The sequence below is a fragment of a genome, unplaced genomic scaffold, assembly GCF_019419815.1.
Source record: "Pyrus x bretschneideri cultivar Hongxiangsu unplaced genomic scaffold, Pyrus_bretschneideri_v1 Contig30, whole genome shotgun sequence".
Taxonomy (NCBI): domain Eukaryota; kingdom Viridiplantae; phylum Streptophyta; class Magnoliopsida; order Rosales; family Rosaceae; genus Pyrus; species Pyrus x bretschneideri.
This window is the reverse complement of record NW_025999613.1, coordinates 3,145,035-3,164,389: the sequence shown is the minus strand read 5'-3', so window position 1 is coordinate 3,164,389 and position 19,355 is coordinate 3,145,035. Positions and strand designations below refer to the sequence as shown.

At 37.2% G+C, this 19,355-nt stretch overlaps 1 protein-coding gene and 1 pseudogene across 1 annotated transcript; both read right to left on the bottom strand.

The window, feature by feature from the left end:
• Positions 1-2,038: 2,038 nt before the first annotated feature.
• LOC103941933 (SRSF protein kinase 1) lies at positions 2,039-5,272 on the bottom strand. Its single transcript, XM_009352133.3, has 4 exons — positions 4,982-5,272; positions 3,786-4,751; positions 2,822-2,869; positions 2,039-2,751 (listed from the first exon to the last, which is right to left on the bottom strand). The coding sequence occupies exons 1-4, from the start codon at positions 5,180-5,182 to the stop codon at positions 2,311-2,313; spliced, it is 1,656 nt and encodes a 551-aa protein (XP_009350408.2). The 5' UTR covers positions 5,183-5,272; the 3' UTR covers positions 2,039-2,310.
• A 9,032-nt stretch (positions 5,273-14,304) lies between these two features.
• LOC103941934 lies at positions 14,305-19,089 on the bottom strand (annotated as a pseudogene).
• Between the last annotated feature and the right edge of the window lie 266 nt (positions 19,090-19,355).

Below are 19,355 nucleotides of genomic sequence, written 5' to 3'. Positions count from 1 at the left end.
CACGACCAGGGTTAGGCTCTGATACCAATGTCACATCCCAGCCCAAAGCGGACAATATCGTGCTACGGTAGTGGAAGCGGGCCCGGGAAGTGATCCGCCCCGGGCCGGGATGTGAAACAGAGTGTTCAGCCTAGGTTTGCAATGCTATCAGCCTCCTGCAACGCTATACCAAAAGAGGGCTTTATGACTTCGACCATGGATAGAGAAAGAGATGATTGAGTAAAAAGGGAAGAAGAGAGGAAACCAAGGGATTCCCTAGCTGGAACTTGTATGAATCCTTACATCTAAATTAAAGAGGTCAGTACGTTAAAAACAACAAGAAGGAGAGAAGAGAACACACCAACTACAGCAAGCTTTCTTTAAGTGTAGGAAACCCTAGTTCTTAAAGAATAAGCTTTCCTTTCATCCTAAGTTTTCCTACAAGCTTTCTTAGTTCCTGTAAAACTGCCAAAACATAAGAAACCCTAGAATAGTCATCCTTAATCATGCAAGCAAGCACATGCTCTCTGTGTGTCTCTCTCACTAAACCAGTGAACTTTTAACTTTCACGCCACGCTTCACTCAGACAACTTACAATTTATTGTAATCATTCAATCATTGTTAAAATGGAGTCATTTAGTCAACTGAATGCTTCCTAAGACACGCTAATTGTTTCAAAGTATTTCAGGACTTGGTAGTGGAAACGAACTAGGGGAGTTGAGTGTTTTACTCCTAGGCTCAAATCCAACTCGATCAAAAGATCCATAACAATAGACGTGTCAATCAGTAATAGAAGCCACAGAGAGGCCCACACACAAAATGGGTGCAAAAGATTTGAACTCTATTCATTCACATGTAGAATGTTTTGCATAGCAAGACACTGAGATGTTGTAGTGATTTTTTAGTATGTCTGAAACATAAGATGATGCACCACATGTAATAATCGAAATAGAAAAAAACTAAAAAATTTATTATTTTTTCACTTATGTTATAGCACGTGGTATATAAGCTTGTGCGCCAAATATATGAAAAAATCTCTTCACATGGATATCAACAATTTTGCATTCAAATGTTTTTAGTCAGTGGTAGGCAAAAAGTAGAATGTTGTTTTCACGGCAAAGGCACTCTCTGCCCACATGGGAGACCCAACATGTCGTTATCATGTCTCTTTGATTTAACGTAGAAGTTCATGAAACTTGTCCTCAAATCTAATTTGTATTCTTAAAACAGAGTTTGTTCAAAGGATAAAATTGCACATAATTATCAATATGATATTCTTCATACATCCATGTTCCTTATGTAGTTTAGGGAAAAAAATATATCATACTCTTGTTAAGCTAGTTATCGAACTCAGTTTTGATCAAATTTTTCCTTCAAATTCCCTCCAATTTGGACAAATGCGTGTGTAAATATGGCTTAATTAAATAGCTTGAATAACTTAAGAGATTTTAGTTTCGATTTTCGTTAAAAACGAATTTGAATCACATTATTGCTAACCCATTGTGAGGGCTCATTCCTCACCCCCTTAGTGTAGCCAATATCGTTTGTCAAAAAATAAAAATAAAATAAAGAAAAAAACAACTTGAATTTAGCCTCATGATATATTTTACCCCGACTCGCATCAGAACAAAATTAGATAAGTGATGGATAAAAAGTTTGATTTGCATCCAAATTAGCAATGTGACTAAGATTGACGTATGACGCATACCAAATTATTAGAATTATTAATTTGTACAATTTAGCCTCATGATAATATCATAATGATTAGATAATATATGCGTCTCCTCCATTACAAACACCGTATCTTTACTCCATTGAAAAATTCAACTTCTTAATCTCCATTTCAAGATCACCCATACAAAAAATATTCGAATTGGAGATTGTTCACACATGTATCAACAAAATAGATTGTTTGGTCATCTAAATGAATATGTTACTTAGTACTCGGATAGTCAATTTGTTCCATATATATAAATGCATAAACGAACTCCGAGTCAAATAATTTTTTGTACGGATAATATTGAAATGAAGATTAAGATATTTAACGATTATAAAAAGGTTGAAAAGTAAAACATTGTGGGATTTATATTTCAATAATCCCAATATCAAGATTGGCATTCAGTACATGAATCACATTAAAATGAATATTTCAGAGACAAGTGTTTTGCCAGCACAAGAATTAGGTGCCTATTCCATCCACCTCTCCTCTCGTTCACAAATAATACGTTTGTAAGTCGAGCTTGAAGCAATCACACCTTGCCAGAAATTGCACAGCCGAACAAGAAATCTGATCAAAAGTCATATTCCGTAGACAAAAATTACACTACAGCTCTACCTGGATGAACTACTTATGGCTGCCCTCGAGGGTTTACTACTAGATGGGACATCTTTGACCGGTTTAGAATCGGAATTAATGGCAATATTTGCCAATCCAACTTCCATTGCCTCCCTTTCGTTTTTTTCCCTCTGGTTTTCTTCAGTCGTGTCACTGTCCACTCCTTGCTTTTTATCAGAAGCTATAGATGGTTCCAATAGTCGAGGACCTGCACTGATCCATGGATGAAGAAGGCACTGTGCAGCAGTAGGCCGTTTCTCAGGGACAAAGTCGAGGATGGGAACGAGAAAGTCAGCCAATTCACTTGCATCTTTCTCGCTGAATTCATACTTTTCTACCAGAACCTTATTCAGGGGCCAAAAGCGCAAGCGGCGAATGTGCCTCAAATCACCATATCTATTAAAGTAATCTCTGGAATATCGACCACCTAAGGCAATCTGCAGTTCGCAAATTTAAGTTAGATGAAGTTCAGTTTAATTTCGATAGTGGGGTTTACAAATTTCTCACCTTTCGTGGCATCATTCCAAGAAGCTCCATCATCAATGCTAAGTGATCCTGAAAAAACCGAGATAAGATTACTAGGTAATACAATATAGACAAAGTAGAAAGCACCAGCACAGGTTCAAATGCTTGAGATCATTGAAGAAGTCAATAAAAGGACTCACAGAAAAATCAATAAGAAAGTACAAAAGAGTACTCTATTTAATCAAAAACACTGAACATATTCAGCTAAATGTTTAAGGACCAACAGTCAACCAAGGCATGTAGAGAAAAATACTAAAATAAACAGCTTAAAGCTATTGAAATCTATCGACAACAGTCAGCAGATACTGCTGAGTCACTATATGTATATGGTCAGCCAAGTTTTATTGGAGCTCATACTCTATATTCATATGTAGAGATTCTCAACAACCGCTAACAGTGCACTTCCTATGGTCATTTCTATCGATGCCAATAGGAAGTTTTTAATGTAGCAATCAAAACTAAAAATGTTTGAATACATATGGTAGGTTGATTGTATTGGAAAGGAGTATTAAAATGTTATCAATGGTACAACTCTCTGTCCATTAAAACAAAATCATGACGAGCACTCAGTCAGTCATACATTCTTTTCGAATGAATCCTTTTCCTACCCGTGTTCTTCAAAAACTCTGTTTCCAAAAAAATTATCTCAGTCACAAAGCATGTTCATTCGTGTACCTTATTCTTGCCAACTGTATCATCAATATCTTATTAACTGCAACTACGCATTACCAGCTGTTTACAGTATATTAGATGTATTTATTCAAACATATGGGAGCAGGGGCAGGGGAATAAAAGTAAAATTGACCTGTCAATTTCTAAAGATGAATATTGGACGTTTTAATGGAATCATGATACGAACTGTTCCTTGTGTGAGCGTGATAGGGAGAGTGCTCATAAACAGAGTCAAGCAACAACTGAAAATTATAGTCTATGGATACATCCATACCTCATCCCTGTCAAAGTTGTCACCACTGTGGGGATCAAAGAGCACATCACCAGTTGCAAGCTCAAAACAAATGCATGCAAAAGACCAAAGATCTGCGGAGGTAGAATATTTTGAGCCGAGGATCACCTCTGGGCACCTATACTGTCTTGTTTGGATATCGTTTGTGAACTGTTTGTACGTCCAACATGCATTCCCAAAATCAACCAATTTGCACTTCAGGTCAATTGATGCCAACAACTTCCGCCTTGTGGTGCGATTGCCTCTCTTAGTACCCTGACTTCCTGGACGAGATCCATTTGGTCCATCGGCATCTGATGATCTATCCGCTTTGACAGAACTAGTAGTCTGCTCTTCGACAGAACACACATTCAATTTTGTGTTAAGAGATGCCTCTACGTTGGCGGATGTTTCTACATCAGCATCAGCTTCATCTCTATCCGCGCACTCTTGAGCTGCACGCTTTGCCTTTCTTCTAATCTTTTTCTTCTGGTTCCGAGACATATCCCCATTTAATGCTTTTGCATACCCCGACTCCGATGCATCCTTGTCTTTACCACTTGGAAGAATAAAAGGTGCTCTTGAATTTGTCGGATCCTTGAGATGGTCTATCATTGACATCAACAAGATATTCTCCGGCTTCAAATCAGTGTGTATAATGGAGAGCTGTCTGTGCAAATAATCCAATCCAACCAAAACATGATAACAAATCTCCTTAACCATACGTAATGGCACTCCCCGGTAATCACTGTACTTAATAAGTGTCAACAGATTATCACCCAAGTACTCGAAAACCATACAAACATGTTGCCCATTTGGTCCCGAATGCTTAAAATGGTCCAGAAGCTTCACCACGCATTTTTTATCATCCGGGTCTCCCTCTGCAATCTGTTTCAAGATGGTTATCTCATCCATGGCCGCCTCGGTATAGTGGTCAGCACTCTTTTGCACTTTCAGAGCAACAAACCTCTGTCATTTTTGTGCAATTCAACACCCACCCAACAACAACAAAAAACCCATCATTAATCCTCCATTAATTTACTTCAAATTGAGCATCTCAAAGATTAAAGAAACCAAGAACAAGATGAAAATTTCAATTATTTTCCCCTACATTTTCAAAATCCTAATAGCTATAACCTCATATCAAAAAGCAATAAAACGCAGTGTCGTAAAAAGCGAGGAGAGGGAGAGAGTAGTACAGAGTGTTGGGTGTCCCAGGCGAGCCAGACGGTGGAGAAATGGCCCCAACCGAGCTTGGTCTGAACGACATACCGTCCGCTCTTGAAAGTGTCGCCGATTCGAACGGCGTGGTAGCCGCCGCGCCGGTAGTCTTCGGTGCCTTCGTCCTCCGACGTGTAGTCGCTGCTCTGACTCCGATCGTCGTCCTGGTTATCCCCCATGTTGTTCCTCTTCCAACTCGCCCGATCCACTACAAAATCCGATCTTTCTAGGGTTTTTGGGTTCCCAATTGGAAATTGCGATTTGGGTAATGGTGAAATTTGAAATATATTTACTTACATATATAAAAATATAAAAGGGTTTGTCTAGATTACTGAGCCAAGAGAATTCGATGGTCTTCACAGTTTTTGTCAAGTGGTGGAGGGTTTACAACTTTATAAGAAAGGAAAAATGGAAATTTAAAAGCAAAAAAATATGAGAAATTAAAAGAAAAAAAAAGTGAAAATTGGGTTTTGGATCACCTCTGCCATCGTCGTCCGGATCTTCTTGAGGTTCAGTGAGATGTCATCGTCGTCCTCGTCATTTTTCAGTTATAATCATCATCCATCTCACCTTTACCACCTTCTTTTTCCTTTTTTTTTTTTTTTTTTTTTCTCATAAATATAAATTTTGATTTTTTAGATTATTAGTTTTGTTTTTTAGTATCCAAAAATCTAATTGGACCAACAAAAAAAGAATTAGAAAATGTGTATCTTTGGTTTAAAAGTCAAATCAATATTGAATTATTTCAATTTGTTGATAAATAAATAAACAGCTATGATAACCTCCTTTTGTTGTGGCTTATTTTAATCTGACAGGAGAGAGGGGTCGCGGCATAGAGAGATAATAAAGAAGGAGATGTGTTCATAGTGTTGTGTAAATGATGTGTTATTCACCATACGTGACCTTATTTATAGTAATAAGGGAGGGAATAATCGTTCTCTTCCAAGGAATACAAGTTATAATAGGGAAAAATAACTAGTATCAAATCTAATTTGGGATTTATATAATCACACTTAAATACATAGTTTGTAACACTCCCCTTGAGTGTGTAAATACTCAAGTAAATTCGGCATCATGTAGAGTTGAGGAAGTCGACTCATTGGCACTGATTCTATGAACACGTTTGTCTCGAATAAGGTAGGAACTTGCATAAGGAACTAAGTCTCACAAAAAACCTATGGCTATGGTAAAAACCCAAATAGGGACAAAATCTATAGCCTAAAGAAAAATGCGTGAGAAATATAAAGTCAAATGAAATGTCTACGAGACGTCATCAGAGATATGATCCACCCAAGCCTCGTCAAAACCTCGTTAGGTAGCAAAAACCAATAGGAAAAATGCTCATAATTGTAGGGGAAAAGAGCACATTAAAATCAAGCAACTATACTTAAGGATACTCCCCCTAAGTTTGACACAATGTCAAAGAGAACTAACAATGTTACAACTCAGAAAGTTTACGCATACCAATTCTTTGAACAAGCTTCTGAAACGTCGCCTTCGGTAGTGATTTGGTAAAGAGGTCGGCCAAATTGTCTTGTGAACGGATTTGCGTGACTTCAATCTTCTGATGCTCTTGTTGTTTATGTGAGAAGAAGAACTTCGACGCAGCGTACTTGGTGTTGTCTCCTTTGATGTAACCCTTCTTAAGTTGTTCGATGCATACTACGTTGTATTCATAGATCATCGTCAGGACGTCAACAATGGGGTAAAGATCGCAAGAGCTTCGAAATAGGCCAATAACTGCTCTCAGCCATAAGCATTTTCGAGTTGCTTCATGTAAGGCGAGAATTTCAGCATGGTTAGACGAAGTAGCAATTAAGGTCTGTTTAGTTGACCTCCAAGAGATCGTGGTGCTTCTAACGGTAAAGACATAGCCCATTTGTGTTAGAAATGTGCTCTAAAGCCAATCATATGATGATACTTTACGAACATTTCACATGTTAAACTAATCTAGTTCAATATAAAGGGCAAAAATTATTGTTTAAAGCCATCTCATATAAATGTTATATGCTTAAATGATAAGTCCAAGGAATATGTAATTGGGAGAATGTGATCTAAAGAAGTTAGATTCACGAGACCATTCTCTTTCGTATACATATCCTAAACGTTCCTGATAATAGGATTGCCAATTGGGTATTGACAGTTCGTTAAGATCAATATGTGTTATATCTTCTCTTAAAGAAAGTGACTGGTCTCAAGTCATTGGTGTGGCTGACACCAAGATAAGCATGTAGGTGCTTAATAGAGAATGAGTCCACTGAATGCGATCAACAAGGAGTTCTCATACTCATGTCAAATGAGAACTCATGGTTGGGATAATGCAAAGTAGTCATTTGACCTGAGGCATCATAGTTGTCTTGTGGTTAGGTCCTTGATCTTTGACTATGTCAAAGTCATTCTATCATAGGGTGTCCACGACATAGTTGGGGTTAAGCCACTTAGCCATGGAGGCAAGTGAATGTGCAACAAGGGATCTCTAACCTTCAAACCGTTTAAGGGAGAATACTTTATGATATGATTAAGAATCTCTTTCCAGAGTATGAATGAGATTTAGGAAGTCGTTCCAAATCACATTGGATGGTAGACATGAATAAACTATCAAACCAAACAATGTGGTCAAGAGTATTGTATTAGAGAAAGACCGTATTGCATTGTAATCCTAAACTGAATAGGTTCTCCACCTCTTCCAATTAGCTTGGGTAGCCATGACATACTGTTAGGTGTCACTCATGGTTTGTGGAAGCCCTAAAGGTGTTTAATCACTAAAGGGAGAATTGAAAGTAAGTTTCAATTCACAATCGATTTGAAGAGTTCTAATCGCCCAGTGCCTCGCTAAAAGGAACCTAATGGATCGTACACCGAGTAAGGTAGATATTGAAGAAACAACGGAGATGAGTAAGGAGGATAATTAAATGGTTTAATTATTTATGGCTAGGATTAATTAATATGTTAATTAATCAAACGAATAAGTTCGTATTACATCTTGGGTTAGTTTTGGGCCTCAAGGTCCAATGGGATTTGAATGTTAAGCCTAATAACTCAAGTTGTATGACAACTTGAAAACACAAAGGGCTTCAAAGCCCAATTAACCTACAATGGCCGGCCATATTGGTGAGGATAGCAAACTTGTATTAATTGCAAGTTTGCCACTCCATTGTGAGGTGGTATAAAAGGCACTTTATAACTATTTCATCATTGAAGATAAGAGAACAAAAAGTTTTCTCTTCTCTAATGAAGGACGGCCACCCTAAAGGAACATAGCTAGCAATCTTCCTTCCTCTAGATCACTTATCTCTTCATCAATGCTCTCCTTGGTGTGGAGACTTAGAGGTTCTCTATTTTGGGAACTTGGAGAATCCATTCATTCATCCATCCAAGAAATCATGGAGCCAAGAAGCAAAGTTCCTCCATCCACATCCATAGGGTCAAGGAACAAGGATACTAAGGAAATAATGCCCTCACATGGGTGATTAACATTTGCTAAGCAAAGAGGTGCTTCAAAGGTATAAAGTTTCTTAACTCACATTGTTTTGAGTTGAGTATTGGTTTACCACAATTCCTAGGCCTTGAATTTCATGGGTAAACTTTTGTTTTCGAGTGCATACAAGCATGATTCTGCCTTTTAATTGTTAATAGCATGCATAGATGTTGCTCAAATGAACTAGTTTTCACAAATATTTCCTTCAGTTTGAGAGCGCGCCTTATGCGAATTAGATAATTATCCTGCGTCGGCATAACCAACAAGGTGAGAATCGACTCGAGATAAGAAGGGTGTGACATCACTTGAGGATCTGTAGGGATAAAACATGCCCAGGTCTATAGTACCCTTAAGGTAACATAAGATGTCTTTAACACCATTCCAATGTATGCGTGTCATTGTATTACTGTATCTTGCCAAAAGATTAATAGCGAAGAAGATATCAGGTCCAGTACATTAAGCTAAGTACAATAAAGCATATATCGCACTTAGATAAGGAACTTTAGGCTCTAAAATCTCTTCATCATCATTCTTCTGACGGGATCTCGTTTTGCCATTAGCGATTGAATGACTATAGGAGTCCTCAAAGGCTTCACTTTATCCACGTTAAAGTGGCGCAACATCTTCTGGATGTAGTTCGATTGATATATCTCGAGACTAATGCTCTATCTCGAGACCAAGACAATATCAAGTCTTTCTTAGATCTTTCATCTCAAATTCCGACTTCAAGTGTGCGATAATTCTCGTGAGCTTTCAGAAGTTCTAATGAAGTGCATATCGCCATAAACTGTAACAATCGTAAATTGGAATGTGACTTCTTAATGAACATGCAAGGGTATAGTTCGTTGTTCATATATCCTTAATTAGTCAAATATTCACTCAGACAGTTATACCACATTCTTCTGGATTGCTTTAAATTAGACTGAGCGGTGCGGGGATCTAAATAAGACAAAGTGGGAGTTGTCCACAATAATTCACGTTGTTTTTCAGGAATGTTGACATTCTTATATCCCTCTAGCGACGGGAAGACTGTCTCGTAGAAGTAACAATCCGCGAAACGAGCGGTAAACAGATCGCCTGTCAAAGGTTCGAAGTAATGAATAATTGAAGGATAATCATATCTGACATAGATTCTTATCCTTCGTTGATGCCCCATTTTTGTATGTAAGAGCAGCAAAATTGGCATTTAGATCATACAACAAAAAACAAATGCGATATTCCTTAGTGTATGCTTTTCGCAGACGATATAGTATTGATAGATGAAACTTAGGAAGCGGTAAATGCGAAGCTTAACCTTTGGAGAGAAGTGTTGGAATCTAAGGGTCTTCGCCTAAGCCAATCAAAGACAAAATATATGGAGTGCAAGTTCAGTGCAAATGGAGGCCAAAATGAGTTAGGGGGTGAGGATCGGAGATCAAGAAGTACCAAAGAGCGACCGCTTTCGCTACCTAGGATCTATCTTGCAAAAGAATGGAGAATTAGATGGAGACCTCAACCATAGAATACAAGTTGGATGGATGAAGTGGAAGAGTGCATTTGGCGTGTTGTGTGACCGCCGTATGCCACTAAAGCTCAAGGGGAATTTTTATAGGACGGCAATAAGGCCAGTGGTGCTGTATGGCATGGAATGTTGGGCAGTGAAGCATCAATGCATAGACGCAAGTGGAATTGAAATCGAAGTTACGGATAAAATTTTATGGAAATTCGGACGTGAGGGTACTTTAGCAATTTTGTATTTTTGAATTTTGATCCTTGATTGTTTTAATATTTCCTGGTAGGATATTTTATTATTTTAACAAATTTTCCGGTTGTGGGACCCACACCCACACTAAACTCTCCACTCTTTTCCTGCCACGTATCTTTCTTCCCTTCTCTCTAGACTCTCAAACCCTCTCCGTTTCTCACCTAACTCTATCGCTCTCTCCATTTCCTTCCTCTACTATTGCAGACACTAAGACCCACACAACTCGCCACTCCGGCGAACTCCACAGCCACCAATGACCACCACTTCGTCGTGCACCTCCCCCTTTCCTCCTCATCTTAAACACCAGACTCACTCTCTTTGTGCTCTTTGCACAAGATCAATGATGAGTTCCTCGACCACAACACCTTGATCACAAACCCCCTCTATAAGTTCTAGGAACCCAGAAATGAAGGAAACTGCTCCTAAATTCCTTCCCTCACCTCATTATGCAGTGCCATTGTGAGTACCATCATCGTCGACGAATCTCGCTGTTCACGCTTAGGTAAGCCTTGGGACATTCTAAACCCCTCTCCTTGCATTCTCGTGGTTTGTTATTGATCATGTTTATGTATTTTGGACAGTGGAACTACACTGAGACGAGGAGGAGACATTCTTAGATTTCGGCGAACCCGTGGGATGTTGCAAGCCTTTTTTCAAGCATTTTTCAGCCACGGCAGGACCATATGTTGGTATAATTCCATTCTTCTCCTCTTAAGCTTCATTTTGGTAGGTTAAATGTGAAAAATGGTTAAGATTTGAAGCTAAATGGACCCAGGACGTCGAAATTAGGTAAGAGACGGAGAGTGTTCAAGAGTTTAGAGAGATGGGAAGGAAGACACGTGGCAGGAGAAGAGTGGAGAGTTTGGTGTGGGTGTGGGTCTCATGACCAGAAAATTTATTTAGATAATAAAATATCCACCAGAAAATATTAAATGACTAAATCACCCTCACGTCTGTATTTCCATAAAATTTTAACCATAACTTCGATTTCAATTCCACTTGAACCTATGCATTCGTATCATCGAGTACTTCGAAAATAATATATAATAATAGCTCACACATGTCACAAAATGATGGTCAATGAAAGTCAACAATCTCGCCTCTAGGGGCATTTTCGTCAATTCATTCTTTTAAAATTAATGAAATCGTAAAATTAGGGACTGGTTATGTCGAAAAAAAAAACAGAAAACATTCCAAATAAAAAATGCACACACCTTAATCGAAAAGAGTTTCCAAGATTGCACACAGAAACCCTACAATTGACAGACCAACATTTCTCGAAATAAACAATGCAATCAGATTAAACAACGACACTAAAAACACGAAAAAAAGTTAGGAAATAACCGATAGAAAACACAAAGATTTTAATTTTACATTAATCGATCTGCAAATTTTCTTCCTAATCAAAGAAAAGACAAAAAGAATAAAGTAGAGAAACCACTTGAAACAACACAATCAATTGGAAAAACAACCTTTTCAGATGGCAAATGATAAACACGAAAGATTAAACAGGGAGAAAAGAAGAAAAACAGAGAGCAAGTGAAAGGGAAAAGCGATGCAAGAAAATGAAAGAGGGTTCGAGCACCTTCCCCACCTTAAACAACGTACACGCGGATATCATGTGTGAGAAGCATCGAAAATGCATGCGATATGGGCAAAAATTGCCAACTCATGTAGCATGTTTAAAAAGCCCAAAAACCGTGTGTTAGATTAAAGGCAAAACCGTTTGGGCACTGTTAATGAACAGTGATTTTCCCACTAGCTTTTAGTATATGTATAATTTATCACCATTCTCTGTTGCCACTGCTATACAATACGTATACTACTTCTTATGCATTTGCCTTATTCGGCTCAACACCATTTTCTTGGGTTCTGAAAACTCAAAACGGATATCGTATTGTTAAATACTTAGTCAATTTTGTTTTGTATCAAAATCAATAAAATACCAAAAAATACCAAATTGACTGAACTTGGTATGGGATAACTCATATTTGGTTTCGATATTTGGTTCTACCATGCTCTTCCAAAATGAAGAAAAGGTTGACCACTTAGGACCTACATACATTGATGAATTAATTGTTCTCCTACACACACACACACAGATATATATATATATATATATCTCACTCCAAACCTGCTGACAAGAAGGGAGGCTGGTCAGGTCACAGTCTTAGATCTGAGACCCAGCAACCTCTAAAATTATTGATCGTTCGTCGCCATCAATTTATCTTGGCCAGATGGAGAATCGTAGAGGTGGTGACCATGAGGGATCTAATTGAGAAGAGACTTGAGAGGATTTATGAGGCAAGAAAGAAGATAGAGGATCAAGACAAAGACAGATGGGAGAGAGGATCGAAAGAGTATAAAAAAAAAACCTTTTTTGTGTTTTCAATAAATAGGCATTGTTTTGCAAATTTTTTGAGTTGTTGTTTTGTAAAATTGAATCCAAATCAAATACCAAACAACAATTTTAAGTTTGTTGGACAAAAGAACAATAATTTTAAGCTTGTGACTCAAAACTTGTTTTTGAGTTAAAAAAAATTGAATCCAAATCAAATATCAAACAGGCACAAAATTTTCTTAATTAATTCGACCTTTTTAATCATATGTGATGACAGACATTGCATGTTATTGATGTTATCCTTTTCATTTTTAATATAATTTAACATACTTTAATCACTGTCACTTTGTACTACGTCTAGGGGTATTGCTTTCCATTTGTAAATGAGAGATCTTAAGTTCGAGTCTCGTGGATAACTAATTTATTCCCTCACCTCTTAGTATAAGTATATCGTTGTATAAAAAAAAAACAAAAAAGCTTTAATCCTTGATACCATGTCCATAGGCATCAAACTAGTGTAGTCCATAATCTATGACACTCTAGGTTAAATGGAGCATAGGCTTCTTTTATTCTTGGAGTGATGGGTCTTACTTGTGCTGTTGCATAAGCAATTTTTTTTTTGCTACATAAGCAATTTGACAAATTTTTTACGAAATTGACAGAATTTAGATAAAGGGAAACAAAAATTGAATCCCAGGTGGTTAATTGGTGAAATTTGAACTTTAAGGGGAAAACGAGATTGGAGTCGAGTTACAAAGGACATTATAGAATCTAGGCCAATTTTTTTTTTCATGGTCCCTGTGGTGAGACCTTATTTTTAAATCGACTTTGTGGTAAAAAAGCTGTTAATCATAACCAAGTGATGAAATCTATTAGCAATCGTAAACTAAATTCAATTTTTTCTCAAATTTCTGTCAAATATAAGGGCAAAGGTATCATTTCGTTTCTATCGATTGCATCAAGCAATCATAAAGCACCACATTAGTTTATTTTAAAATTCTTTAAAAACTAAAGAGAGAAACACACATAGTGTCGAAATTTTTTTCCAGATGATTGGTTCCACCCAAAGCTCGATCTGAGGATCTTAAACGGTTAGACCAAAACAATGCAAATAGGAAATACTTTTTGAAGGCAATCAAGATCATGGTTTCAAGTGAGTTATGAACCGAGCAACTATATATGTTTGGCTCTATGTCAATGAGTTAGACATGCTCTACAAGGCCACTGGTTGCTTAACAAAGACATACAATTAGAATGTTGATTCAACAATTAACGGTTGACAGTCATTCACCCACTATCCAAAATGGATATTTTATTAAGATTAAAGACTAATTTATAAAACTCGATAAAATGAATACAAGAGGTCTTTGAGATGATGTTAGCTAGTAGCTAACATGCAGCCTAACCTCTACAGAAAGCATAATTATTTTTCATGTGTTATTAGCCAGAAGCTAACAAGAAAACTTAATCTATATAAACCAGAAACAGATTGGACACTACTTGCTTGGTTTCATGTGTTAGCCAATAGCTAACAAGCAACCAAAACCTAGACCAGAGATAACCACACACTTCCTTTTTATTGCTTCAGAACAATGTTGATTCGAGTTGGTCAACTGGGTGTTGGCCAACAATTCCTATGATGAATTTCTTATGATACAACTTTTCTTTTGAAACATTCCCATTGCACTTTCCTGATTTCCTTCGACTTTCCGCTATCATTCTATATCTTAACCAGCGATCAATGACTGCTGCAAAATTTCAAGAATCCCATAAAGTCGTGATTTGCTATCATTTGGATGCTTGTCTTGATGTTGATTACACCTGAAAAACAATTCACAAACAAGAATCAGGACATGCACGGATGATGAAACTTGGTTTTCAAGTAACAGGAACATGCGAATTTTGGTTTGAAAAAGAATAATTGTTTTTACCCATTGTGATGGCCCTAGCAAAGATGACACTAGAGAGGATGATTACGATGATTGATGCTCTTTTCAGAATTGCAGCTACTCTTCTTACAAGGAACTGTCCCCAGAAGCCAGCCAAGATTGACACGCTTGTGAGGTATATAGTTGTAAACGGAATTTACATCAGAAAAAAGAAATTACCATTGCTTGCTAATCAAGCAATCAATAAGACAAAAAATGAAAGTCATACCGTATGAAATTGGAAACCTCTTGAGCAAGTAGAACTCCACGACAAATAAAGATGATGAGAATGTCATCACAAAAGTGGCAGTTGCACTAGCAACCTGTTCATGGAAACAGTAACAATCAATGACAATCTACATACATTGTAGTTACATGGGAAAATTGCACTCAATGGGATTTAACCATGGTAAAATAATATTTGAGACCTGAGGGATGACACCAATTTCAAGGAGGAGAAGTCCAAGAATGAAACTTCCACTAGATCCAAGTAAGCCCCCAACAGTGCCTCCCAAGATTCCACAGAGTGCACAAAATGCAATGTGAACCGGAGTCCAAGCGATCGAAGCCTCGCACATGGATTCTGTGCTCCCTGTGCTCTTTGCACAGCTTCACTAATTCATATCCAAACACTCTTAAGTGTTATGGGAAACTGAAATAAAAATATTACAAAAGGATAAAACATGTAGAAAAAAGAAAAGAACAAAAGAGATAAAATAACTGTTAAAAAAGCAAGGGGTAAATGTTGTCCCCGTATTAGAATAGAGTTGAGAAACCAGTTGTGGCAATTATCAAGTAGGACATGTTCTACTACCTCTAAGCAGAAGAGGACCCAATACCATGTACCGCAAGCATTTACATCATTCTGCAGTCAATTAAAAAAATATGAAGTTATAAGCATTTGGCAATCATGCAATCAGAGGAGACAAGTACACCACACCAAGGTGTCCCGTGCCAATTATATGATTCATGCATAAGGTTCTCTACACATGACATTGCATATTGGAACAGGTACAACACAGTGGTGTGTGCCCGTTCTACCATCTAAGTCCTTCTCCAATCAGGGAGAGGGAGATTACTTGCCTTGAGGATTTGAAGAAGGAAGGAAAATAACCTATACAACTACCAGCACCAACACCTTTTTCCATCTAAGATTGAACATTAGTATTTGCTGAAACAGACAGAAAAAAAGAGTTCAGTCTTTTTTCAGTACTTGAGATGAGAACATCAATACTTTGCTCACCATCATTGGTTTCTCTTCGCTTGGAACTAATGGCTCATACTCTGCATTAATTAGAATTGCACCTTGCAAAACAACAAAAAAAATAAAAAAAACACAGTAGATTTCCATATCAGAAACAACAAAAATAAATAAATATGCACGCGCGGACTCACTTATAGTCACATAGATGTATTTGTGTCTTATGTTCGCTCTGAGAGCTCACTGTAGCTTCTTGCTGCCTTGCATATTCTTTTTGCAAAAATTTCAGAAATGAATGCACAATGAAATCACTCACTTTCAATAATGATCTTCAAATACTTTAGATTTAGGACCCATCTTTTTAGCATATGGAGGGTTTATGTTAAATACTCAATTTGGATAGCAGATGGTAAAAATTGGTACCGTTAAATTACTAGCAGTCTAAATTGTAAAAGCACTTTGACCTTTAAAATAGTCTCTTCCTTCCACATCTCAGCCCCTTTAAAACAAGACCTTGATGAAGTCCCCGATACGATTAGAAAGAATAAAAGAAGAGAAAAAGGATGAGAATTTTTTTTTTTTTTGTTGTTGTTAACAAACATATATTATCTACATTAAGGGGAAGGTGGATGAGTTTAGCCTCACAATGGGTTAGCGACAATGTGGTTCAAACTTACCTTTGACGAGAATCAAACTAAAGACCTCTCACTTACTAGTGAAGAGGAATACCACTAGACCGTAGTACTAAGTAGCAAAAAGATGAGAAAATTAATAAATTAAAATAAAATATGAAATTGGGCTGTGTGAGAAGAAGCAAATTAAGAGTAATGCTACATTTACTACCTAATTTTACATTTGTACCATCTCTCTAACAGAGATAGTACCCACTAGTGCATGTGAATCTCATCTCTATTACAAATGATGGTACAACTAGATGATAAGAGTAACATCTTTAGTAAATTAATGTACGGACCCAGGAAGAGAATACTGATGAGGACAGTGATGAACCAGTAGGGGAAGACAACACTGAGAGCATGTTTACGTACCCGTAATCGGAATAAATTTACGGAATCGGATACCGATTACGGGATACACCTTTGTTTACTTAATCTTAGGGAATCATAAAAACGTGTGGGGTCCACACCAATTGGGGAATCCCACTCTTGGTTTTGGAGGAATTGGACTCCCTACATGAGGGAGGTATTTCAATTCATGGATTGGAGGGGAATCGGGAATGAACTTCTTTTACCAATTATGCCCTCACTTGGTTGTGATTATTCCAATATTGCCTTTCATCTTACTGTGATCATCTCCCTCACCAACGCTGCTGCTTCATCTACCTCACGACTAGATGTTGCTCCACCAAGCCCTGATCCCATACCTACTACAACTACTCTCTGTTTGCCCCTAAGAATCAAAGAATCTTGAAACTTAGAGCACTAACCACTTCTCCCTCTCCATTTCCCTTATGTATCACCACTGCACCACCATAAACCTGAGAAAGAAATAGGCATGAGCAAACGAATTTCTTTGAATTTTTGGGTTATTTCTTTTGCGGGGTAGGAAGGACTTGACTCTCCAATTGCTTTGTGGGTTCTTTCTTTTGCAGGGTGGGAAGGTCTTGACGGCTTTGAAGGTATCTGGGTTCTCTTTTCTGCGGGTAGGAAGATGAATGTGGCTAGGTTTTTATTTTTAATTAGATTATAATCTAATTTATACACAATAAATCAATAATGCATATTTTAACTCTTTACTTTAATTAAATAAATAAAAAATCTAATTAAAATGCTAATAAACATAAATATAGAATAAAATAAAATAAAATAAAATAAACAAGGGTAATTTAGTAATCATATTGATATTTATTTCGATTCAGCTGAGTTAGTAAACAACTTATATGAACTCAATTTCATTCATATTCCGATTACTTAACATTTAAGTAAACAACTTTAACATGAATCTGATTCTGACTCCTCTTCATTCCAATTCCTCCTCAACTCAATTCCTCCTCATTCGAATTCATTCTATTTCGGTTACGGTTACGTAAACAAGCCATGAGAGAAACACCCAAGGTGATGCCAAGCATGGGCATGGGCTGAAAGAGAAGGGCCAATTCATAGTCTATGATTGGCACTCTCAGATTGTACCACAATGATGATGCTGATGCCCCCATTATCATACCTGCATCATCCAATCCAATCTAAACCATATTTTTTTAATTAAATAAATATATTACAAAAATTAAGTAATATATTATACCACAGACAAGTAGAATGGTTAGGTGAAAATTTTCAGAATTTGGGAGAAACACAATTGGGAGACAGAAATGCATCAATCATTTAACAACTCTTTTTGATACCAGTGCATGTAGTTTTAAATAAAAATTACATCATAAACTTAATTTAGTATTGCCTTTCACACTCTTGTATTTTCTTGAATCTCATTCCTTTATTTTAATTCTTAGATTCTTGTTTTATCCGTTTAACTGAAAGGTATAAAATCTGCGAAAATCGTTTTTCATTGAGTTGGGATCCTATGTTAAATATAATGGGTTGAATTTCTATTATATGTTTTAAATAAAAATTTTGACATCATAAACTCACTGGAAAGAAAAAGAAAAGGGTGGTTTTTGAAACTCAAAATATGCAAAAAAAAAAAAAAAAAAAAAAAAAAAATTAAAAAGGAAGAAGAAGAAGACGAAGATTGGGTAGAGAGAGAAGTGAAATTACATTTAGAGAGAGCAGCAGCAGACTTGGTATCAAATCCAACAATCAAAGTAAACATAGGAACAAATATTCCACCCCCTCCTACTCCTCCCACCGTCCCACATGCCGACCCCAGAAATCCAATCACTGTTGCCAGCACAAGCCTCCAACAGAACTTCAATTCCTACACTCAAAGAACAGGTTTTATCCATTGAGCAACACTTCACCTTTTCCACACATACAAAGACGTCTGGATGTGAGCGCGCTTCATGTGCAAAGAGCATGGGGCACACACACATACAAAGGCGTTTGGATGTGCGCGCTCCGTGGGGCACGCGCACATACAGAAACACAAAAAACTGAGAGAGAGAGGAAGAGAGTTACAGGCCATGCTTTATCGGTGGTGGAGGTGTGGGAGAGATTGGAACTGAGATAACCGGAAAGGCGGATTTGGGGAGAGTAGTAATCATATATGGTGAGTGATGAAAAACACAGAGAGAGTAGCGAGAAAGAAACTCGAAAGGAGATAGAGCACTAGGGCTCTTGTGGCCATCGAACTCATTGGTTTTTTCTCCGAGTGTTTATAGGAGAAACAAAAAAATATTTACTAGGATATTACTGCAAAATTCAGTTTTTTCAATTGCTCTGGCACCCAGATATGTTATTTTCTCTGCTCCTGCTAAACAGTGACAGAAGCGAGAACCAACCAAGGTATATATAAATACGAGAGAGAGAGAGAGAGAGAGAATTGTCGTTTAATAGGAGCCACATGAGTGACACATCCTGTCACATTAATTATTTTTCGTGAATTAGGGTTGTTACCAATTTGAGATATGATAGGAGATATTATCTGATTCTTTTTCTTGTGTTTCCAAGCTAAGTTAATAGTTATTTATTTAAAAATAAATTGTAGCAATGGTTCCTTAAATTTAATTCAATTGGAGTAATGATCTTT